General features: G+C 38.1%; 3 protein-coding genes across 3 annotated transcripts; 1 reads left to right on the top strand and 2 right to left on the bottom strand.

The window, feature by feature from the left end:
* The first annotated feature begins 9,570 nt into the window (after positions 1-9,570).
* LOC141612768 (alpha-amylase-like) lies at positions 9,571-12,629 on the top strand. The gene is made up of 4 exons (XM_074431527.1): positions 9,571-9,719; positions 10,899-11,031; positions 11,174-11,982; positions 12,075-12,629. The coding sequence occupies exons 1-4, from the start codon at positions 9,630-9,632 to the stop codon at positions 12,327-12,329; spliced, it is 1,287 nt and encodes a 428-aa protein (XP_074287628.1). The 5' UTR covers positions 9,571-9,629; the 3' UTR covers positions 12,330-12,629.
* A 248-nt stretch (positions 12,630-12,877) lies between these two features.
* Positions 12,878-16,746, bottom strand: LOC141611288 (rop guanine nucleotide exchange factor 1-like). Its single transcript, XM_074429796.1, has 5 exons — positions 16,264-16,746; positions 15,664-15,780; positions 15,045-15,568; positions 14,060-14,413; positions 12,878-13,690 (listed from the first exon to the last, which is right to left on the bottom strand). Exons 1-5 carry the CDS (start codon positions 16,547-16,549, stop codon positions 13,307-13,309), a joined length of 1,665 nt encoding a protein of 554 aa, XP_074285897.1. The 5' UTR covers positions 16,550-16,746; the 3' UTR covers positions 12,878-13,306.
* A 7,436-nt stretch (positions 16,747-24,182) lies between these two features.
* On the bottom strand, positions 24,183-26,581 carry LOC141613044 (uncharacterized). The gene is made up of 3 exons (XM_074431778.1): positions 25,735-26,581; positions 25,272-25,642; positions 24,183-25,160 (listed from the first exon to the last, which is right to left on the bottom strand). Exons 1-3 carry the CDS (start codon positions 26,579-26,581, stop codon positions 24,183-24,185), a joined length of 2,196 nt encoding a protein of 731 aa, XP_074287879.1.
* Between the last annotated feature and the right edge of the window lie 40 nt (positions 26,582-26,621).

Raw genomic sequence — 26,621 nt, forward strand, 5'->3', positions numbered from 1 at the left:
CGCCATAGCCAAAAAAAATTTAAACATAGTTGTAGCCTCCGTTTTATCAAAGAGGAGATACACCCAAACGGCACGTGAATAATCATCCACAATAGTCAAGAAAAATTTCGCCCCACAAGACGAGGGAGTACGATAAGGACCCCATAAATCAAAGTGAATTAAAGCAAAAATATCCGACGCTTTATTATCACTTAAATGGAAAGAATGACGAATTTGTTTAGCCTGGTGACAAACATCACAAGATATATCGTTCGAGGAAGAAAACTTGCTAATATGAGGAAGTAAATTAACTACTTTATTCGAGGGGTTCCCAAGACGCTTGTGCCATAAATCAAAAGAAGCTGCAACGCTCACCTTATTCACCATAGCTGCCCATCCCACCACACCCAAAAAATAGAGTCCATTCCGTAGCTCACTGGCTCCAATCCTCGTCCTCAATAAAGGGTCCTGAATTGTGAGACGGAAAGAAAATTGCAAGTAAGACTTGGCACAAATAAAACGTTGGTTAGAATTAAATTGTTATTCAACTGAACTGTCCCAGCAATATTGGCCAAAACACTATCCCCATTAGGAAGGCAAATAGGACACGGCGGGATGGTGTGTGTGTTGGTTAACCACGCTAGATCACCGGTGACATGATGAGACGCTCCTGTATCGATAATCTAATCAGAGGACATACCAGAAAGACGGTCACTTGATGAAGAAGAAGGCTCGGACAAAAAAGCATTAACCCGAGCAGGGACCCGAGAGGAGGTGGAAGCAGCTGCCTCAGTGGTGGTACGCTGACGAGCATGTACCTCGTCAAGTGTGCGAGGACGGTCACCCCACCAATCAGGGAACTTTTGACTCTTTATAAAACACGAAGCTACCTCGTGGCTTGTCGTAGTACAGTAGGAACAAGAGAGCTTCCTGCGTTCCTGCCTTTCGAGGTCCTGAAGACCACGCCGATCAGTGGTAGAAGGAGCTACTGTTTTAGGGGAACCACGCATAACAAAGGCCATTACATCAGTGGGTGAATTCGAGGTACTAGACTCACCCGTAAGCCATCTGAAACGCATGATTAAGAGGAGGCAAGGGATCGAGAGACAAAATATGGGATAGAATGTTAGAATAAATAGACAAAACTAATCCCATAAGAAATTTATGCAACCTCTCGGAGTCGTGACGAGCGAGTGCATTCTTAGTGATACCACAAAGGCAACGACTACAAGAACAAGCAAAGGGTGGCTCATGACTGGCGATAGCATCCCAAAGAACCTTTAAGTGATCGAAATAAGTAGTAACAGTCATACCTTTGGATTGACGACAGTCATGGTGTTGTGATTTGAGGCCGTGAATTTTTGAACCATCAACAGTCGCAAATCGTTCAGCCAAATCGTCCCAAAGAAGACGACCATCTTCGAAATATGAAATACTGCTTTTGATGGAGGTGTCGATGGAGTGCATAGTCCATTGGACAAGAGTACAATGAACAACCTCCCAATGTTCAAGGAGAAAGGCATCGGTTAGTTTAGAAATGGAGCCGTCACGGGAACCGAACTAGCGGTAAGTCAGAGTCGAATCCACAGGGAGGCGGTGATTACCAAGATAAAAAGGAGATAAAACATCCTTTTTTGGGGAAGGAATGGAAGTATATGTGCCGTCTTTCGTTGATAAGGTTGTTTTCGGTCATTGGCCTTAATCAAAATAATTCTTATACTACTACAAACAAGATAACTAGCGGTAAGTCAAAGTCGAATCCACAGGGAGGCGGTGATTATCGAGTTTGTTGATGTTTAGAGTGTCTTAAGGTAACTAATTGTGAGGGTTTGTTTGATTTGATTTCTAACAGCTAATTGCAAAGTAAGTAAAAGATGAATAACAATAGTACTAAAGAGTCTAGGGATTCGGGTTCACTAGGTAATCATCAAATGGAAGGATTTAATTCATTGATTGAGCAATTTATATTCTTGAAAGTCATATGATCAGTCGATTCTAATATGTCTTTTTAGATCTAACTTAACATGCAATCGCTATCATTAAGTCGGTCTAATTCAATTATCGTGGCCGATACTAGTCTTAACCTCGTTGGTGATAATCCTAGTTTATGCAATACTAATTAATCAATTTTGATCAGTAATCAAGTAATTAGAAGTAGAACAATAATTGAACAACAATAGAAAGCAATTTAACAATCAATTCATAATAACCCCTTTTCTAACAAACTAGATCCCCTTTCACCCCAGATTAAGAATTTAGCTACTCATACTAATAACAATAATCTGAATGAACGACATAATTGAGGACAATAAATAAGAACAAAAAAAAATAATAGCATGAATTGAATTAATAATTAACGAGGAAAGATTAAGAACAATACCGTAAATAGCTAGATCCGGAATAAGAACAATAATTAAACTAAAACTAAATATTTGAGAGAGTTTTCTAAGGTAGCTATATGAAACTACGGAAATAAAAGCGTCCTTAACCTAGGATACGAGTTTAGGTCTTATAATAATACATAACCGACTTAAGGAATTTGCGGAAAAATATGAAAACTGGAAGGTTCCTCGATCGAGCCTATGTGAACTCGATCGAGGCACCAATTCTCAGATACTTCAACTCTCGACATTGCACAAACTGGTTCCTCGATCAATCCCGGATGTACTCGATCGAGTACACAAGTTCCTACTTCGCGCACTAAACTTCAAACGGCCGCCATTTCTTCGTTACTTGTCGGAAACAAGCGATTTTTACGGCGTTGGAAAGCTAAGAAGATACGCTTTCACCTCCAGTTAGAATGAGTTGAATATCAGTTGTAGAACTCGAGATATGGCTCTTCAAAGTAGGCACTAGTAATAAGAAGCTCTTTTCTTCGTGTTTTCTTCTTAACTTCTCTTCCTTCATTCTTATGGATTCTCGTGCCATGCTTCGTGTATTCCTTCATTCCCACTCCATGATGCCCATTTCATTCCTTTGCTCCTCAAATGGATCATTCCTGCATTAAACATCAAAAGGCGGAAGTATCAACGTTCTAACATAAAAGGCATGTAAATGATATAAACTCGCACGAAAACTGTATCAAAAGCAATTAAGGGGAGGCATAAATTTGTATATAATTATGACTCATCATTCGTCATGATGAGCAAAAAAAAAACGAGGCAGAGACACGATTTTGGGGAAGAGGAAGTATTAGGGTTTAGATCGAAACCTAGAACTTGATACCATGATAAGTTTAAGAGAGTATTGAGTTGGTGAAAATGTGTTGTTTATTCTCATTAGCAAGACGGGTTTAAATACATAATTAGCTCGGGATATAACTCTAGCTCAAACTTAATATAAATGGGCCTAAGTCGGCCTATTAGCGAGTTTTAAGGGCAATAGCAATGGTATGAGTTTCATGCCATCTTTTTTCTAATATCACATCATCATTTATGGAACTCCTTATTTCTCCTTAATGGTGAAAGTCCCTTATAACTTTATAAGTATGAAACCGGTTCTCTATTTTGAAAGGAAAACGAGATGGTGTCACTGGGTGATACTTAAATTGGGCGTCACCGGGGTATTATAGAAAGTTATATATGTATTTTCATTTCCCTCCCCTAAAATTTAAATTTCAAACTAATAATAAAAAAAGGTTAATTAAGAAATTTAACATTTCATAATCAGTTGAATTCTTTCTAATAATTTGTCATTTTTTGAGGAAAAAATTAGAAGCTAAGATACAACAAACAATAAGACATCAGTTCTTCAGAATATCTAGCTAGTATCAGTATGGAAATGATATTACACCTTGGGCTTTAATTGTTAGACATAGCTACGTTTCTAGACAGAGTAACATGGATTCACTTGTGAGGGGTGACAAAGGCGGTGCTCGGTGGTGGTGATAATCGTAGTTTTAGCCGGGGCCATGCATGGTGATGTGAATATGTGATAAAGCCATGGTTGTTTTGTGAAGAAGGGAACATGGTAGTGAATTGATCAGATAGTAAACAACGAAGCATATTGGCAAACATTTGCCTAAATTGATTTGTCAAACTCAAGCTTGTGTCCATTTTACTTTGACTCGACTCTTCAGGAGACGTAGAGTAGACGAAGAATGCAATACAACGATGAAGAAGCATAACTACCGATGAAGATCATTAGTACCTATAACTTAGGTTAATATTGAAAAACAAAATTGATGTAAAATTTTTTGATCAAATTTAATTTAGCTAAGAGTTTAATTTTAGTCGTTGAATAAATATGAATACATATAAATTACGTACTTACCCTTAAAATTTTGACGTAAAAATAAAAATTAATATTTTCTTTTTCTATTTTTCTATTTTTTTTAATTATAATGGCGCAAAGATTCGGTGTCGGCCACCCGGTGGCGCTATATCTAGAGGTGGCAATTATTGACACGACCCGAAAACACGACACGAACCCGACACGAAGTTAGCGGGTTAGGGTCAAGATATTGTGACCCATTTAAGTAATTGGGTTGACACGGACACGACACGAAATTTAAATGGGTCGGGTTAGGGTTGAGCTATTTGGACACGAACACGACACGAATAACCCGCTTATTTAAAAGTGTCATGATATATTTGGGTTGAATCAATAATCAAACCAAACAATTTAAAAATAAGTATTTTCATTCCTCATTTTTAAGATATTAGGCTTATAAAGCTTAGTTTATTTTATTGGTTTATTGGGTTAAACGGGTTAAAAATGACCCGCTAAAAGATAAATGGGTTAAACATGACCTGCTAAAAGATAAATGGATTAAACAGGTCGGGTTGGGTTATAGAAAAATTAAATGGGTTGGATTAGGGTTGAGACAAATGACCCGTTTATGTAATTGGGTCGGGTTAGGGTTGGGGTAGTGATGACCCGTTTAAAGTTGACACGAACACGAATACGACACGACCTGATCTGTTTGCCAGGTCTAGCTATATCGCCATCCATTTTAAAAGCGATTTCATATAAGGAACTTTTTATTTTGTAAATCAATATATCATGAAAAGTTCCTTATAGCGATCCCCCAAATCAACTACTCTAACCAAGTAACACTTAAACCAACAAAAAATACGGAAGTAAACAAGACTACTAAAACGGCCCGCACAAACCAATATAACAACAAGACACGAAGACACAAAGATATACGTGGTAAAACCTTGCAACAATTAATCTCCACAAATCTCACCAAAATGGTGAAAACCAAGAAGTTTACTAACGGCGGGTAGCTGTTGTAAATCAGACCTCGGGAGCTCGAAATGACGATTCAACTAGTGGAAATGATGCCCTTGGATGTAGGAACAACCCCCCAAAATTTGAGGCAATCCGAGTTCGTTTGGATGCCCAACCGACACTTCAAATTTTGGTTTTTTCCCTAATTACGGGTTCTCTCTTCTCACCTCTTTTCCTTCCCTATTATTCTGATTTCTTTAGCTCTCTTTTCTCACTTATCTTATCAAACCCTATGTTGTGTCCCAAAACTTACAAAAGAAGCTAAGAGTTAGTAAAAATAAAATAGTCATCTTATTACCCACTTACTCAACTCTCGCACATGGGTTAAGACACATAACCCACATAATATACAATCTTAGTAGCCCAATTAAATTAGGCTCTTCCTCCATATGGAGGGAATACCTCAACAGAATGTAATAAGATGATGGTTTAAATTCTTGGTAGAATCTCAATTTGATTAAACTTAAGCGTCATAAGTCTAATCGAGCTAACCGTGTAAAATCTCAAACTTTTAGGGGTGCAACGAGGAAAACTACTATGTTATTAATGCTCTTTTCTCTCAAACAAGTTTGTAATTCTGAGAAAAAAAAAAAAAAAGTAAACCATTTTAAAGTATATATCACACATGCATACATATATATAGTATCAAGAGTCACAAGTGAACCAATCTACTACAGTTAAGGAATGATTATATCATCATAATCATATATATCCTTAACCAATCCCTTTAATCACTCCCCATATCAAGCACAAATCTTGTATATTTTAGGAATATGTTTATATGTTCATACTAATGTTCACACTTGTATTCATCTCTATATATTGTAACTATTTCAATGTAATTATGTATCAATTATCAATCATTTCAATTCTTTACATGGTATCTCAAGCCTTCACAATCATAATAATTCTTGACCTTTCTTCAACACATTCATGTCAAGAACACGATCTGACCAACCGTTTCAATGGCAGGACAATTACAACTCGCTAATGTCATCGAACCCATCAACCCTCTTACCATCGTCACCTTTACCAATTGCATTCAACTCAAGGACTCCATTACATTCCGTCAATGGAGGTTCCAAATCCGAGTGATTATGAACGGCCTAGCCCTTTTATCTTTCCTAGATGGATCCACTGCAGTCCCGCCAAAAACCACCATCATCGAACCCACCCCACCAGAAACTAAACTCACCATTCAACCCAACCCCGCATACACCACATGGTACCCACAAAATCAATTGATCCTCGGTGCACAAGCGGGAACACTTGCCCCTCTGATTGTTGCCCTAATTACGAATGACCAAACATCCCACGATGCCTCGTCCACACTCTCCAGGACCTTCGTATAACACCCCATATACCAAAGTACCTTATAAAAGACCACCTTAGCTTATAAGAGTGCTACCATCTCGGTTACCGGGGGTAGTATGCATCATAAAAACCATAATGAAACAACATTTATTAAAACAACTAAAAAGAAAAGGTTACAAGTCTTAAAACTCCAAAACGATACAACCAAAACCAAAAGTCATGAAACTAAACTCAGCTACAGCTAAACGATGCAACAAGTGATGGGCAGCTATCTCAACATCCATCACCTGCTAAGTCAACTACTCACCATCCCCGAATGGATCATCACATATTGGAAACCATAAAAAGGGGTCAGTCAACTGTATAACCAAATTAAGCATACGCATCGGAAACAATTACAAACAACACAATCAACCAATACTCCAACTCCAACTATCACCAATAACTGACTACACACTAAAATGTGTTGTCCTGCTAGGTTACTCATCGCAATAGGTAACCCACACCGCCAGTGGGGACCGCAGCCGTACCAACTAAGCCCCGCTCATCGCAACGAGCGAACCCAACTCCTTAATGTGTACATCCCCCTTTGTGACAGGAGTCACAAGGGGAAAACATGAGGTTGGAACCATCTCCCGACATGGTCCCACAACAACAACCAACCAACAGTATAATCCAAATCAACCTCCATCAAACTCAATCAAAAAGGTAACATGCCAACAATTAATCACAAACAACTTAACCAGTTACACAGACAACTGAGTACGGGAAACCCTACTTTTTTGCGATCCCAGCAAATCACAACAATCAACTCAGAGAGGCTCCACTACGAACTCGTCACCTATAACCATATCATACAATCAAAATCTACCCTAAACTCCCAATTCATCCAATTAGGGTTTACCAACTATACAAAACGACAACAATAAAAGTACGATACTTACCAATGAAATCAACGCGGACAAGGGATGTAAAACACTCAAATTGAACGAATCTAGCCTTGGATGTGATTAAGATTATTGGAGAAGGTTGCACGTAGTTTAGGTTTAAGAGAAATGATTACGAAAAGATTAAGGAACTAGTACACGCCTTTATATACTTCTCCAATCGTTTTAATCAAAACCGCGGAATTTCACCCGTAAAACCGGTTACTCGGTAGCTCAAGTACGCCCTACTTGACCGAGTACCAACCCGCTCGGTTGAGTACTGACACTGTGGAACCCAACCTCAGCACACCCGACAGCCTACTCGGTTGAGTAAGCCCTACTCGACCGAGTATCCCATGGTCGGAAACCTGTGGTATTACACTTCGCTAATTTCTCACGAGGACAACGACACCAAATCAAGGATTGTCTTGAAAAAACTCTCATACCGACGATATGTCAATCACAGACTACATGATTGCGCCATCAAGTCGTGTACTAATGCTCTTGCCCAATTAGAACACCCAATGGATGTTGACGATATCACCGCCAAGATTCTCAATGGCCTAAACTATAACAAATATCGTCCTGTTATTGAATCCGTTCGTTCCCGTGACACATCCATTTCGTTTGAAGCCCTACACGAGAAACTCATTCAACATGAGCTTCGTCTCAAAAACTCCCCAACACCTACCTCGGTGGTACAATTCATCTCGGCATTACCTTTCTCAAAGATACACCTTTTAACCTTCGCGCATATTGTGACGCAGATTGGGTTGGGGACAAAGATGACTATATTTCGACAACAGGTTACTTTGTTTTTATTGGCAAAAATCTTAAATCATGGTCTTCCAAAAAGCAACGACCCATGTCCCACTCATCAATCGAAGCCGAATTTCGTGTCATCGCCGACCGATATTAATTATAATACTCCACTGAACCGAAAACGTTATTCGGGTGGGGTACCCTCTTGAAAAGGTCAATTGATAGGCATAAAATATAACTAGTGTTTAAAAGGATTGAAAGTACTACTCATATCAACAAAGTGCACTTTCTTTTCTGGTTATCCATACAAAAGAACTCCACAGCTAAGCGTGCTTGGCTGAGAGTAGTCTTAGAATGGGTGACCTCCTGGGAAGGTTTCCGGGATGAGCATGAGTGAGAAAAAAATGCGCTGGAAAGAACCCTTGTTGATCTGTGGCCATGTACACAGTCTGGCGAGCAACCGTGACTTGGGTGCTGCAAACTACTCCACTAATCCTGTTTTCCACTCAAGAATGAAACATCTAGCACTCGCATTTCACTTCGTTAGAGAGCAAGTTAACCTCGGTGTTATACGAGTCCAACACATAAATGGTGATGATCAGTTAGCAGATTCGTTCACGAAACCTCTTCCCAAGCCGCTCTACTCATTGCTTATATCCAAGATCGGACTAATTCTCCGACTATCCATATTGCTGGAGCGTATCAAAAGTATATCACAAGCCCCACCAATCTACTACAATTAAGGAATGATTATATCATAATCATATCCTTAATCAATCCCTTTAATCACTCCCCAACCCATATCAAGCACAAATCTTGTATAGTATAGGAATATGTTTATACGTTCATACTAATGTTCACATTTTGTATTCCTATCTATATATTGTAACTATTTCAATGTAATTATGTATCAATTATCAATTCTTTAAATTCTTTACATATAGAAGTATCGTTTTAACTGTCCTACCTAACTCGAATCCAGACTCAAATCATGGCTCTGTCACTAAAATGTATAGTTAAGACTTAAATTTAAGACGAATATAACCATCTTAAAATAGAATTTGGGTTATAAGGAATAACATATACTCCGTAGTAGTTAGTACCTCAAAAGTCATAACTCTTAGAAAATAACTTGACATGCAACAAAACAGTCGCCCACAATCTCATTTAAGTAAGCTGGTGTTACCCCAACGAGAGGTTTTATTAGGGTGCAACCGTTAAGCAAGAAAAAATGTGATTTGTCAAGCATTGCGGCAACTGAAAGATTATCGGATTATGTAAGTTCGTTCTCGAGTTTATCTTCCCGTTTTGACACGCTATAAATACCCGCAACATTGGACGTCAATTTCATGCAAACTTGTACCTTGTCAACCAAGTCTTCTATTTTCTACAATATTCAATCTCCAATCTAAAATGAAGTGTTTCAATCTTTTCACTCTTTCCTACCTTTTTCTATCCTTTTCTCTCCTCACCAACTTTGTTGCTCCTACTCTCTTATTTCAAGTAAGTCAACCACTACACTATAATATTGTCCATTGAAACATTTCACGATTCATAGTGGAATTAGAAACGGGTTAGGAGAGGCGCTCACCCTTATAAACAATAGTAATTTTAAAAAATTTAGTTAAAATTTTGATTTTTTTTAAGTTCATTTTGTATTATTTCTCATTTGCTCCAGCTAAAATTTTTCCTCCTTTTAAGTTAAAATCCTAACTGTACCGCCGTAATGACTTGTCACTTTATCCTTGCTACTAGTTTCCATTTGCTATGCAATAATACGCCTTGGCTAGGTTATTTTGACCTATCTTCGTAAGAAAAACATATATATACTCTGTGTTAATCAATACGGTGCCAAGTCTTTGTTACGAGTATAATTTTAAAATGTGCTCTTTATTTTGAAGGAAAGACCATCAATATAGATAATAAATGATATGACTTCTATAAAAGATAGCTTGGTATATCGCGAATTACTTTATTTTTTTTCTCCCCGACTTTTGTTATCCATGTTAAGTTATGTTTTTTTTTGTTGCACATGAATTCCCTTAGTTATGTTGCATAGTTGCATGTCAAGTATAACTTACCACGACCAATCTTTAATTGAAAAAAAAAAATTATACATAACTTTTTAAAATACTTTCTGAATTTATATCCAAACATTAAATTTGCTTTTAGACATATACTCCCTCCCAGTCACTATAATGTTCTCTCTTTTCCAAAATGGATTATTCAACTAATATTCCTCTTTCTATTTTTAGGAACTTTTACTCTTATTTTATTCATTCCTCTCTCCTATCACCAAACCCCACACAACTCTTTTACTCATATTTTATTACTTTCCTTTATGTTTTGGTCTCACAATTCTTTATTTAATTACTAATAATTCATTCATCTCTTCTATCACCAACCCCACACAACTTTTTTACTCCTATTTTAATATTTTTCCTTAAGTATTGTGCCCATATCAAATGGGAACAATATAGTAACTGGGAGGGAGTATCAATTCATATTGCAATCTCTATATCATTAAAAAGACTCCGTACATTATAAAAATTATAAAAATTAGATATTCTTATTTATATTCACGACAATTAAACAAAATCTCACAACACTATAAATTGCGTTATTTATTGAAAACGGATACTAACTTTTGCTATTTATGTTACACCAAAATTATAATAAAAGGGTTTCAATTGGGAATCATGGAACAAGCAAGGAGGCTTATACAACTTCTTACAGAAATCAGTTGATGACTTGGCTCGTGCCGGAATAACTCATGTATGGCTTCCCCCACCTAGCCACTCTGTTTCGCCTCAAGGTAACCCATTTCTCTTTAATTACCTGGCCTTGCGTAGTTGCTCTTCGTCAAGGCTACAAATTTAACTAAAAATTTCGAAAATCTCATCTGCTGGGACCGGAACAAGGCCTAACATCTTTATTTTTGTTTTTTGTTTGTATAGGATATCTCCCGGGAAGATTATACGACCTAGACGCATCACGATACGGAAACAAAGTCCAATTAACAACATTAATCGCAACATTCCATAGCAGAGGGATCAGAACCGTAGCAGACATAGTCATAAACCACAGAACCGCTGATTTTAAGGACTCCAGAGGAATATACTGCATCTTCGAAGGCGGAACTCCCGACACTCGTCTCGACTGGGGCCCATGGGCCATTTGTAAGAACGACAAGCCTTACGCTGACGCCACCTCCACCCACATGGACACCGGGGACGACTACGCTGCAGCACCTGATATCGACCACCTTCACCCCACAGTCCAATATGAGCTCACCCAGTGGATGCTCTGGCTCAAAAACGAAGTTGGTTTTGACGGGTGGAGGTTTGACTTTGTCAAAGGGTACGCGCCGTATATAACCAAAATGTATATGGACCGGACGAGGCCGTGTTTTGCGGTAGGGGAGTTATGGGACTCGGTTGTTAATGTTAATGGGGCGCCGATTTATAATCAAGATGCTCATAGGAATGAGTTGGCTAGGTGGGTTCAAGCTGCTGGTGGAGGGGTTGTTTCGGCTTTTGATTTTACGACTAAAGGGATTCTTCATGCTGCGGTTTTGGGAGAATGGTGGCGGATGAAGGACACTTATGGACGGCCGAGTGGATTGATTGGGATTATGCCGAAAAATGCTGTTACTTTTATTGATAATCATGATTCTGGTTCGACTCAGAAGTTATGGTCTTTTCCTTCTGATAAAGTTATGCTTGGTTATGCTTATATTCTTACCCATCCCGGAACTCCAACTATTGTAAGTCATTCTTCATAACATAACCCATGATTATAATCTGAAACTCGTAATCGTGTAGGTTAACACAAAAGTTTTATGTTCTTGTTTTGCAGTTTTATGATCATTTCTTCGAGTGGGGATTAAAGGAAGAGATAATAAGACTATCATCAGTGAGAACAAGAAACGGAATCTGCGAAGCGAGTGTGGTTAATATAATGACAGCAGAAGCAGATCTGTACTTAGCTATGATAGACGTAAGAGTGCTTGTGAAGCTTGGATCGCGGTATGATGTCAGGAATGCTATTCCTTCAAATTTCCGGATTGCTGCGTATGGGACTGATTATTGCATCTGGGAGAAGCAAAGCTGACGCCGCTTTCAATAGCAGCAGCAGTAGTAGTAGTAGTAGTAGTAGTAGTAGTAGTAGTAGTGCACTAGAAGTTGTTAGCTTTACATGCTAGTTTACAGCTCTTAGCATTTTTCATTTCTGATGTTGCATCTTACAAGCAGGGGACGGGTTATTCCCGCGCTCTAATCGTCTATATACTCGTTTCCTGTGAGTCAATTAGGAAACATCTTGTTTCCTTATTCAAGTTTTTTTCATCAATTGAATGTCATGGTTTTCATTCTCGACATTACTATATATATGATCTTTGTTGTTCATGTACCATTTAGAGTCGATACTCGTAACTTCATTTCTAAACCCGTCGGTAATTCCTTGTATATATCCATTTCAACAAAAAATTCGGCCACCATCATAAATTGGTAGAGGGTCCAGTACCTGTACAGCTATGGTCCCGAGGGCCGAGGCCCACGACATTAAAACTAAATAGGGAAGGGGGGCTGAAGAGTAATAAATATTAGAGCTAATATGCAGGGGAAATTAAACACATATGTAACTCGTGAACGTCATAATCATACCATGACAATCTCGATAAATTAACATATATACTTGAAACGAGTCATTCTGATACGGAGTACAATCAATTCGAGAACTATATTAGCTGTGCATTGGGGCAGGTCGATAAATATTACTAGTAACTAATACAGTAATAAGCAATACAGATGTACCCCCTCTGCAACCAGTATAAATCGACAACTCGAGTGTGTCAGGTCTCTTTCATCCTACTCAGCTTACCAACTCAGAAAAAAAGACCTACCATAAGCATGTATCTCCATTAACAAGCGCAAAAAACAGTTGCCCTAATGGCGCGAATGGACAAAATCCTCTACAAAAGCTAGGATAATCGACGATAAAAAAAACTAACTTATCTGAACTACATGACTTACTGCACAGATGATCTGTTGCTAGGGAATTTACAGATATGGAAGTAGCTTTACTTGTACTTAGGTTCCAGGATGTGACCATATCCTCTCGAGGTCTTCCGGTAGAACTTTTTCTGTTTTACGGTCTTCTGGTTGTTTAAGGCTGAGCTGACGGAGGGTAGAGAGTGTTCTGCCGGGACTTCCAGAAGCAGGAGTCAAGCAAAAGCTTGGGGTAGCAAATGGGGAACCGTAAGGGGTATGGTGGATTGAAAAAGGGCTAGGTGACATTCGCTTCTGGATAGGTAGACCGTTAAAACCCCCTCGGGAGAAGAGTGATTTGGATTCTGAAGTGGATTGCTTGGTGGCATCGTCGACAAATATTAGATCATCAATCCTGGCCATAATGTTAAACGCCAAGCTCTCCGTTACCCTTGAGTAGCTTTCTAGAATGGCTTGTCCAACGTCCTGCGTAGATTGGAAAATGCCATTCAGTTAGTTGTAGAAAAATTGGTACAGAATAGAGCTAACACATGCCATGAGAGCGAAATAATCATTTCCGCACCATATGACTTTTTGTTCCTGCTTTCAGAATTAAGATACCCTATTTCAAACAGTATGTCTTGTGTAAGACTGCTTGATATATCAAATCAACAAACAACTTATTAAATGAAGGGTGGGTAGGGTGGGGTGCATATGCAGTAAGTGAAAAAGAAAAAACTTAAATCACCGAAGAGTTCATCGTTGATCTATGGTGACATATACCAGTGCTAAATAACCCTCAGAAGGAAATCATGGAGCAAGTAACAGCATTAATTAATAAAAACAAAAGGAAACCTTGTTATATTGAATCTTGCTCATGTCCAATGCAGTCTGGGGCAAGACAGGGAAGCGAAGCTTCAGACTCCTCAAAAGTGTCTCTGCACGATGTGCTAGGACATGATTTTTGTCATTGTCTGTAACAAGGCCTTTGACTTTGCCACCCCAAGAAGACCGCCTACTTCTCGAGTTGCTGGAATGTCTCCTCTGATCTTTCAATCTCCAGACATGTACAGCTGCCTCTATCCTATTTGCTACTTCCAGTATATGATGTTCTGAAGACAGGTCAATGCAATCGAGAAGACACTCTGGTGAAAATTGCTCTGCTGTTATGTAACGGTATATGATCTCTCCCAGACAATCTTTTCCATTCTACAAAGGGAAACATCGAATAGTATTATCAGTGGATATTCTCACGTTTATAGATCTAATTATTAAATATCGCACCAGCAGCATGGAACAACAAAATCAAAACTGACTAAAATCAATCATATAACGAGGATGAATTCAGATGATAAACATTACTCGGTCAAAAGTTTCAAGACCTTAATAAGGCAACACTCTGTGTGCTCAGGGCGGAAAGATTTACTGCCCTAGTTGTCGAACCCAGCCTAAACAGAGACATAACCGGATTTATTACATCTAAAAATTAACATCACTAGGCAAGACATCCGACTGTAAAATGTAGACATTGGGTGGTCAAGAGTCAAAACGTCGGACAGTTTGGAATAGTGAATACTACTATAACCTAAAGCTATCGCAAACAAGCACCCAATCTAAGCAGCCCTGCAATTCAATTACTTTAGTTAACCAACAACCTCCATCGACACAAACATTCGACATTCATCCATAGCAAATGCTACACATTCTGTACATCGATGAAGTGATGTCCAACTTAATATGGCAAGTAATCGGCTACACTAGCTCAAATAGTAATAATCATGCACAAAATCCGGCATTTCCAATGCTCGTAACAAAGTGGATGATGAAATGAGCTTCTAACCTTAGGCAACGACTCCAAATAAACACAAGGGATCTCCATCTCAGCAATCACACTACTATTAATAGCCATAGCCGCTTTAAGAATCTGATTAGTACAATCCCTACATTGCTGCAACCTCTTCCTCCCGTCCTCAGACAACCCACCAGTCGGAACCTTAGGACACGGTAACCACCACTTATCCTCCTGCCTTACAGACGGCCGACCACTACACATCGCCATCTTAACTGAATCCTGTTCACCATTCTCTCGATCCACATACCAAAACTCCGTCTCCTTAAACCCTTCCAGCATACTAAGCAACATTGCATCCAATTTCTTAAGAGCAGGCAAGTTCACATACAAATCTGACCTCGGCCTCGTTGCCATCACCTCAAATGTACCTCCACCGGGAAAAGGTTGCACTGACGGAACTAATTCGACAATCGAGTCACTCACACATAATAACCACTCCATTTCCCTGCACCACATCTTCTTCCTCTGCGCGGCCAATGGCTCCAACCTCCATAATTCCCCAAATACACTTGCTACATTTTTACATAACAGTACAAACACATCAGTAAACAGTAAAAACAGTCAAAATCGTATAAAAATGAATTAATTAGCATAATTATGTAATTACCAGCAAGATTAGTGATGGCATTAGAGATGGCAAGTGCAGTACAAACTCCTTTTCCACCACCAGACATGTCTTCACCCAGTAATAATTTCGCAAATTTTTCCTTCATCATTTCTACTTCTACAATCATAAACAACAACAAACCCAGTTAATAAATTACTAAATTTAAATCAATTGGTCTCGTTTGAGACGGTTTTACACTAATATAAAAAGTTTTTACTGATCTTATCCAAGAATTTGTCTATTTAAATTAAATAAAAATCAAATCTCAGAAAATATTTCTAAAAAAGGAAATAAAAAATTCAACTTTAAAAGCCATGAAATTAGCCAAATATATATACAGCTAGAAAAATCTCCGGCAAAAATTGTGGGAAATTGATATTAACAATAAAATTATAATTTCAAATATTTCTTTTTTAAAGTTGAAGATCATACGAGATCCGAAATACTCCTCCGTCAGCATCATTCTTTACCTTTAATTAAAATACTCCTCGCCTCACGAATAATATAAAAGATAAATAAATGATTAAGACGGAATGAGTATGAAATGACGTTAAATTGACGTTGTAGACACACATGTGAATATGTGGTGATAAGACTAACCTGATAAATCGGAGTCGGGTTTAGAATGCGGGTCATCCCAGAAAACAACGTCACGGCCACCGACAGAAGGAAAAGCAAAAGAGGCGGCGGAGAAGTCGATTTTTACGGCGGCGGAGACGGTGGGAGAGGAGGCAACGGAGGTGGAAGCAGCGGCGGCACCGTCGAAACGGAAAAGAGATAAACTACTAGAACTTTCTGATTCGCTGACATCAGCACTGAGACAGTAACCACCATTTCTGTCGCTTTGTCGGTCGTACACGTCATCCTCCGAGGAAACACTTGCCATATTAAATTAATATTAAATTAATAAAATAATGTGGTGAGTGGAATGTGGATTAATGGGTGAGATCTGATGGCATTTGAGAGAGTAGGGATAGGTAGGTGAGGGTGAGTGTAGATGAAGGTTAAGGTTTGGTGTTGGTGGTGAGAGGGAGAGGAGTGAGGATGAAGGTGAAGGAAGGACTGGAGGAATAGAGAGAGAGAATAAAGGGAGTGTTTTGTAGTTTTGTTAAGTGGGGTCCAGGGCTGTGGTAATTATTTTTGTCTAGGTTAAATGGAATTTGGTCTTGTTAATCGTGTCTCATCTTTCGTTTTATTATCTCGATTTTTTAGTACATTGTCTCTATTTTTTTTCACAAAATCTCATTATAAACGGCATATATCCGTCTATAACTAAAGATGGATCGAATATAATACCACATTTTTAATAGGACAAGCAACAAGTGGGATGGTAGGGGCCAAAAATTTCACCACTTTCAAACTATTTGATCCGTCTCTAGCTATAGACAGATATAGCAAGACTAGCTGATCTTCTTTATGTTAATAGATTCGGTTTAATCTTGATTCAAGTGAGGTACAACTATTAAAGTGATAAAGCAATCCCTTACTAGTTTTAACGCAATTATATAATCAAGTCAACGAACTCAAAATTTTTAGTTAAATTAGAACAATCTTATTAGTAGTCACTAGGTGACATAGCTCAATTACCATGTCAATTATCAAAGACATGACAGTATAAATAGTACTCATTATCTGGATTCACTTAATATAATGTGGATGAGCAGATTTCAACTTGCTCAACTCAGCTCGTAATGTTATTTGAGGTGATACTTGTGAGTTGTGAAGTTATGGACTGTGATCAAAACCCATATAGTATCAACGAATTTGCTCTTGTGTTTTCCTAAGCCAAAAAAACTCAATTTTTTATATATAAACAAAAAAAAAGTTATTGATTGTTTACCATCGGAGTTAAATTTCAACATAGTAGAAAAGCGAATTCCTAATCAAGTCAGAAGTTGAACTTTTTACTATTGGTATCAACCCTTATTGGTAAAACAAAGAATATTATAATAGGCATAAATTAAATATAGTTTTCATGTTAGTGTGACGTGTTATAAGGAGAGCTGCTTGAATATAAAAGATGGAACAAGGTAAAAGTTGGTGGTGAATACTAGGGAGAGGTAAGAGTTACCGCGGGGTAAAAGGGATTATAGTGTCCGACATAGTCTAAACTAGTCTGGTGGTGACTGTGTTTCTGTGAATTCTCTCTCTCTTTGCTTTTTTGGCTGATGATCAATATCGCTTTTTCTTCTTTTTTTCGTGCTGTGCTTTACCTTTTCTTTAAGTGGGATTAAAGTAAGCTAGGTTGTAGGTTATGAATTTGTGTTTTGTGTTTTTGCGGTTTGTATTTTGTGTTTTTGTGCAATTTTGGTTTTAGTTGTACTTTTAAGTAGATAATCTTTCTATTCAATTCAATAATGTTACATTTTCAAATATTCGGTTATATTTTTTCGATTTGATATAAAGCTAGGAGTCGACTTAAACGGAGATAATTTGCAGCTTCAAGTTTAAGTTGGCGAAATTCAGGTAAACGGATATAATTTGGAGCTTTCGTGTTCAAGTCCGCGAAATCTTGGTAAACAGACAAAATTTGCAGCTTTCGTGTTCAGGTTAGCGAAATCTAGGTAAACGGAGATAATTTAATTTGCAACTTTTAAGTTATGTACAAGAGAAAACTGAAGAAACTAATTTATTAGCTTAATTTTACTCCGTAATCAAGGATCATAGGACTTTGGTAAGTGCAAAAGCCAAATATACTGTCAAACTAATACGGAGTACAATACTTCACTGGAATTTTTGAGAACTATTCACCGGGATTCTAAATTGCAAGTTTCATTAATTTGCCACTTTATTTACCATTTTTACGAAAGATTATCTACAACCAAATAGCCTTTTTGGTAATTCAACAAAATCCACAATTCTCATTAATTACAAATGACAGCAACGATTCAAATGATTATCTTCCACTAAAAATCAAACATACATGCATCTGTTTTTTTTTTCCTCAATATCTTCATTATGGTACAAAGAATTTATAATCTAACAAATTGATTAAAATAATCTACAATAGCGTTGACTAAAGTCAATTAGCTCCTTCATATGCTCATAGCCTCCTAGTATACTCGTAGTATTATATAGGGCATGCTGAAGGTCCCACGATTGTAGCACATTGGGCTTTGTATGTTAATTGTATTTTTTTGGAGGGAAATTGGAGAGGGGACGACATTGAAGAATCAAAATATTTTTTTTTTCCCTTTTGCTAAAAAGTAAAGCAAGCATAAATAGTTATTGAATAAAGATGTTTTACATTGCAAACGGTTTTTTTATTGGTTAAATATTCATTTATGACTATTAATCAAATGGAGTAACTGTTATATGCATAAAAAATCGTCTCACTTATAAGACGGTGTTACACAATAATTATCGCAATGTTTCTTTTGTGTAAATGGAGCCACCAGAATAATTTTGTTACTAACGGGATTCGAATCTAGATTCTAAGTATCATATCTCAAGACTTTGCTATTTATCAACTAAACTAGTTGACATCCCGCATCTAAATAATTATCGTAATGTACAGTAAATAGAATAAACACTTAACCAACTCATAATCTCATACTCAATCCTATTCAGCCTATAATTCCCCTTTCTCTAATATATGTGAGGAGTATTATAATGAAAGGGGAAATATAGGCTGAATAGGAGGGAGTACGTACTATGTACAAACTACAAAGTTTAATTTGTCCAAGGGAAGACATTCAAATTAATGATAACATGATTGAATGATTATTATGCTCTACGTTTCACATGGTCATTTGTTCTCTCATTAATGCCATTAAATTTGTAATCAATGTGATTTTAATACTAATATTGACCAGTAGTTTAAACAAGACTAATCAACAAAATTAATTTACCATAGTATTCAGTGCTACGTACACTCGTAAAAATAATTTCCTTTATTGGTGAAAAACATAATCACGTATATTTCGCGTCCATTAATACATTCACAAGAAGAGTAGCCTAAACTGCTAAAAGAATGTTAATCGAGTCACTGAATCATTAACTCGTGCACCGTGCTGCAAGTAATGATGACTATTTCTCACATTATTTAAAAAGTTTTAAATTTAATTGAAATGGATAATCTTACGTGTCGAATCTCGATATTACCCTAACAAACGGGTCAATCAAATTGGGTTCGGGTCGTTTAATTCGGACATGTTAAATTTCGGGTTTACAAGCGTCAGGGTTGGACTGGATTATTTCGAGTTCAGGTCATTTTCGGGTCAACTATTTTGAATTTATTTGGGTTCGGGTCTTGAGTTTGAGTGTCAGGTTTGGACCGGGTCAACTTATCAGATCAATAAGAGCGTGTTTTCTAGTACGGTAACTCGATATTATATCACTATTGGACAGCGCCATCTCATTTTCCAATGGGTAATTGAGAAGTCAATAATTGAAAAACATTAGGGATAAGAAAATGATAGCGTGAAGAAATATGGCAGAGAAATAGAATGCCAAATATGTGAAAATGGGTAAGGTTTCTATATTAGGGGTTGAAAATGGGGTGTTTTAATTGATTCTTTAGTTGTGAATTTTTTGAGTGTTGAGTAGCTTTAGTAATGTTCTTACGTCTGGTTAAATCCAAGGACTAATTATACAAGACTTCATCATGATATCTTACTTCAAAGATTTGATGATGTGTATGCATATCGATTTCCATTATGGTGATAGATTTGGAGTTGCATGTCCAGCCAAGTTGAGAATATTCATTTTTTCAGGCTGACAATATTCTAAAATTTATTTAAGTCATGAAATGCAATTTATTTGATACCCTTTTTATAATGACATATGAGGATCTGAGATTTAAACTATTAACTTCGTGGATGAATATTTGAAACTCAATCATTGAACCAAAGAGGACTCGTGATGTAAAATATGGTCGATTTTATGGTTTTAAACAGTACGTTGGCCTGTTCGATTTGTGTTGTATAATACGCAGCGGAATATTAAGCTTTTGATTTGATTTTTATATGTTTTTGAACGAAAATTAAAAGGATATGACGTGAATAAACTCTCCTCCCTCGCAAGGAACTCGAACTCACACACGACTGGGTTTTTTGTGACTCTCACCTCGCAAGGATCAACCACACTCTAATCTCTCCCTCGCAAGAAAGAAATAAGACACTCAAAGCTCGCAAGCAATAAGCAACAAGAAAACTTGTATTAATCTCTAAACTTGAATCAATAAAACTGAATACAAAAGACCCTATTTATACTATAAGGAAACCGACCTCCCTTCCCTAAACTTCCTTAACTTGTCCTAAACTGATTAGGAAATCCGACCCATATTATGGCAATTTGCCTTATTACAATCTTGCTAAGATTAGGAAAGAAACTATAAGGAAATAACAATACTACCTTAAATTTATTGACTAGAATTAGGAAAGCAAAAATAAGAAAGCTAATAATCTTAAACACCTCCATCAGCACCGACCTTGACCCTCCTTGGTTGGCGTGTTGACTTAGACGGACTCCAACCCGTCACCTTGGCCTCTCCATGCTATCATATTCACGATACTTGAGCCCATTTTGAAACCTTCAGAAATGTGAGTTACATTTCGACTAATCAAGACTTCATTTTCATTTTCGAGTCTCTAGTCTAGTCTAGCGGTCATGTTTGAATCTGAACTAGCTGGAGGTTCGCACATGACTCTACACAATTTCATAATGCAAAAGTCAGACCAAAAGGCCTTCCTCTCGCTCAGCTCTTGGGGAGTAAGGACGGGCCTTTCTATGCTTTTTCATTCCGGGGTTCCCATCTATCTTTGGACAGATCGCATACGGCTCTTATTGTTATCAATAACCAACCTACACCACTTCTAAATCACAAGTCTTCCTGGAAGTCCGAGATGATGTCTCATCTGGCAACAGCGGGAACGCCAAGAATTAGTTTTTCAACGTGATTCGTTGAGTGATGTTCTAACCGAGGAGCACAAGGCAAAGGAAACAGCTGGTGTTGATGGGAGGGTAAGAAACTTCGTTCCTAAGTCCGTCCCCACCCCACCTATCAGGAAGTCAGAATCGGTTGACTCACTTGGAAGCCACTTGGAACCTAAGCTTATTACCTAGTAGCATAGGTGGTGAATCCGGAAACAAAGCGAACCCCCCCCCCCCCCCTTTTTTTTAGTCAAGAAGATGCAGATAAAGGCCAATAGCTTGATGTCAGCTTCTACGGCATAAGCAAATACCGTAACGTATCCACGTTTTCATCTTAATATTCTTATTTCGTATGCTAAGGCAAAAGCAGGGCAAAGAACCGAAAATGTATCAGGGCTCAAGTGATTCACCGAAGCGACGAGACCTTGAAAGCTGCCACGTTACGTTCAGGATTATCCTTATTTTGGGGCAAGCAAGCAAGCCAGACTTATCTTAATTATCCTATTTAAGTAGAAAAATCCATTGAATAGCCAAAGCTGATGAAAACAGGGATTTGATCTAAGTAAGCGTCTTTCCTTTACCTTTTTCCTCGAAAAAGATGGGAATTCAGCTAAAGAGAAGAAAAACTCGGTAACGTGTTAACCTTTTAGGATGAGTCATATCAATCATGATGCAAATCTCATAGGCGCAAGATGTACCTTGTGGGGGGCGGCGGTCCCCTGGGCAGCATCGCTTTCTGTCGTGTAGCCGCGATGCCTCAAGTGCTCCTGCATCATTCTCCCCTTCTTTTTGAGAATTTGACCTCAAATTTTCGTCATCTAAGTACGGTGACAAATCTTCAACATTGAATGTCGCACTTACACCTCCATACTCACTCGGCAATTCTAACTTGTAGGCATTAGTCCCATAGCTTTCAAGTATCTTGAATGGTCCATCGGCTCTTGGCATCAATTTATTCTTCCTCTTGGATGGAAAACGTTCCTTCCTTAAGTGTAACCATACTAAGTCTCCAACTCTGAAAACAGGTTGCTTTCGATGTTTATTTGCTTTCTCCTTGTATCTAGCATTGGCTTTCTCGATTTGTGCTTTAACTTGTTCACAAACTCGAAGAAATGCATCTTGTCTTTCTTTTGCTTCGAAACTCATCACATCCTTCTTTGGTATAGGAACCAAATCAATAGGAAGATACAGATTCACCCCATAAACAATTTCGAATGGTGATCTTCCCGTGGTCATTGACGGCGTTCGGTTGTATGCAAACTCAGCATGAGCTAACTTAACATCCCAATCTTTTGTACTCTTGCTAACCAAACCTCGTAACAAGCTTCCCAAAGTTCTATTAGTCACCTCGGTTTGTCCATCTGTTTGTGGATGATGAGAAGTACTAAATAATAACTTCGTTCCAACCAATCTCCATAATGTCTTCCAAAAGTAGCTTAAGAACTTAACATCTCGATCTGACACAATAGTAAGTGGAATACCATGTAATCGAACAATCTCTTTGTAATAAAGTTCAGCAATATTGGTAGCGTCATCGGTTTTCTGACATGGGATGAAATGCGCCATCTTTGAAAATCGATCCACAACAACCATAATTAAATCCTTTCCTCTTTGAGTTCTAGGTAAACCAAGTATAAAGTCCATACTTACCTCATTCCACGGTTGTGTAGGTACGGGCAGGGGCGTATAAAGTCCCTTATTGAACGTACTCTTTGCCTTTTGACACACCACACACTTAGCCACGATCTCTTGCACATCTTTGCTCATCTTTGGCCAATAAAAATGCTCACTCAAAATATCATTAGTCTTGTTTACTCCAAAGTGTCCAGCTATTGCACCACCATGAGCTTCACGAATCAAAAGCTCTCGAATTGATCCGTTGGGAATACATAATCGATTGCCTTTGAATAACCGTCTTGAACAGTATATAACCCCGTTGGCTCAATAATCTCCTTAGAAAACTCTGGATCAGATTTGTACAGTTCTTTGATATGTTCAAACCCAAGCATTCTTGCATCTAACTCGATCAATAAAGTATGTCTTCGAGACAACGCATCAGCCACAACATTAGAAGCTCCCGTCTTATACTTTGATGAGAAAGTAAAAGATTGTAGAAACTCAACCCACTTGGCATGTCTTTGATTTAACTTCTGTTGTCCATGAATATGCTTCAATGCTTCATGATCCGAATGTAACACAAATGGTTTAGGTCGCAAATAATGACCCCAATGATCCAATGCTCTCACAATTGCATAGAACTCCTTATCATAAGTCGAGGAATTCAATCGCGCACCACCCAAGTTTTCACTAAAGTAAGCTACTGGCCGTTTATCTTGCACCAAAACAGCCCCAATCCCAACTCCACTCGCATCACACTCAACTTCGAATAATTTATCAAAATTAGGAAGTGTTAAAACAGGTGCGGAGCTTAGTTTAGATTTTACCTCTTCGAATGCCTTCTCTGCACTAGGAGTCCATACAAATTCACCCTTCTTCGTCAACTCGGTTATAGGCGCCATGATTGTACTGAAATTCTCGATAAACCTTCGATAAAATGAAGCCAAACCATGGAAACTACGAACCTCAGTTGTTGATTTAGGAACCGGCCATGCCTTGATTGCCTCCACCTTGGAAGGGATCCATGCTCACACCATTCTCACCAATTCAAAAATATAACCTAGGAACACCACACTTGACACCATGAACGTGCACTTCTCCATTTTGCCATATAGTTTCTGTTTTCGTAGCATTTTAAACACTTCACGGAGAAGTTCAATATGTTCCTCCTTGCTCTTGCTATAAATAAGAATATCATCGAGATACACCACCACAAACTTGTTTAAGAACGGCCTCAACACTTCGTTCATCAATCTCATAAACGAACTAGGAGCATTGCAAAGACCAAATGGCATAACGAGCCACTCATACAACCCTTGCTTAGTCTTGAACGCTGTTTTCCATTCGTCACCTTCACGAATTCTCATTTGATGATAACCACTTCGTAAATCAAGCTTCGAAAATACTCGTGATCCACTCAAATCGTCTAACATATCATCCAACCTCGGCATAGGAAATCGATGTTTTACTGTGATATTGTTAACGGCCCTACTATCAATACACATCCTCCAAGTCCCATCTTTCTTTGGAACCAATAGAGCTGGTACGGCACAAGGACTCAAACTTTCTTGAACATAACCCCTATCAATTAATTCTTGTACTTGCCTTTGTAATTCTTTTGCTTCTTCGGGATTACAACGATAGGCTGGTTTATTTGGTAATTGAGCTCCTGGAATTAAGTCAATTTGATGTTCAATACCTCTTAAAGGAGGTAATCCAACCGGTAATTCTTCGGGAAATACATCGCAAAACTCCTTTAATAGTCCTTGAACTTCACGTCTGCTTCCTTCACCATTGGCTTCTAATTCACGAACCATAAGAACATAGGCTTGTTCTCCACGAGCTAGAACCTCTTCAACCTCACGAGCTTCCATAAATAAGCTCCCCTTCTTTGATTTCAGTTCCTTGATTTTATTAGGTGATAAAGGCTTCAAATTGAATGTTGTTTTGCCCTTGGTCACGCTATATATGTTAGTTCTTCCATCATGTTCAACCTTTCGATCCAACTGCCATGGTCATCCCAATAGAATATGGCACGCACTCATAGGAATCACGTCGCACCAAATATCATCATTATAAGGTCCCAAGCTCAAAGAAACTAATGCTTGCTTCCTTACTTGTATTCCATTGTCCCCATTCAACCAATGCAATTTATATGGCTTATTATGATTCTTGGTTTGTAATTTCAGCTCATCAACTAACTCCTTTGACACAACATTGGTACATGATCCACTATCAATGATTAGATTGCAAATTTTAGAATGTACCTTGCAACGAGTGTGAAATATTTGCTCCCTTTGTTCAGCTTCAACCGGAGTTGTTTCCACATGAAGATTACGAATTACCAAACACTCCTCTTCACTCAATGGATCAACATCATAGGCGACACCTTCTTCTTCGTCCTCTTCAATATCGACAGTTACGTTGATGTTCGGTTTGAACGAATCTTTGGAACTATGTTGCGCAATTCTTAAGCGGTAAGTGCTCTCTTTTGTGGACATTCATTAGCTATGTGACCATAGCCTTGGCATTTAAAACAGCGTCTTAATGAGCTACCCTTAGGTTCCACGACACCCTTACCTTTGTCCTTTACTTCTTCTGTCACAACTTCCTTTTGCTTGCTCGTTGTTGGTTTAGAATAAGAACTCGAGCCAGAACTTGCTCCTTTTGAATAGGTATAGGATTTCTTTGTTTTGTCTTGCTTTTCGAATTTTAGAGCCAAACGACACACATCATCAAACCCATTGTAAATCTGAACCTCAACTCTTGATGCAAGTGACGGTATTAGACCCTTGATGAATCTTACAACTCTAAGCTCTTCCTTCTCTTCAAGATCACAAACAATCATCATCCTTTCGAATTCTTTAATGTACTCGGCCACGGACAGATTTTCTTGTGATAAAGATTGCAATTTTAGGTAATTTTCTTGCTCATAATCCCTTGGCAAGAATCTCCTCATAAGGTGCTTCTTAAGTTTCTCCCAAGTATCAATCTTGCTCTTCTTATCTCGCTTCCTCTGTTTTTTCAAGTTTTCATACCACAATGATGCATATTTAGTGAGTTTTAGAATAGCTACCTTGAATTGTTTATGCTCATCGTATTCCTTGTACTCGAAAACTCGTTCAGCTTGCCTAATCCAATCCAAAAACTTTTCGGGATCCAAATCTCCATTGAAATCAGGTATGTCAAGTTTTAGACCTCGATCATCATCGTTTTTGTTCTCCTTTTTGGACTTGGAAACCGCGTCATCAGAATATGATCCACGAGACCTACTACGACTTGGACTTCGTTCTCTACCTCGTCCTATTGGAAGGTTCTTCATCATATATTTTAGCTCGGCCATAGCTTGTTTCATCTCATCTAGCTGTTCTTGAAGTGTGCCTGAACCATCACCGGTTGTCTTGCTGGAATCGTCCTCTCCCGACATCCTTACTTCCCAAGATTAACTTGTTAAGAAACAAATTAAT

Source organism: Silene latifolia, chromosome 11 (assembly GCF_048544455.1).
Source record: "Silene latifolia isolate original U9 population chromosome 11, ASM4854445v1, whole genome shotgun sequence".
Lineage (NCBI taxonomy): Eukaryota > Viridiplantae > Streptophyta > Magnoliopsida > Caryophyllales > Caryophyllaceae > Silene > Silene latifolia.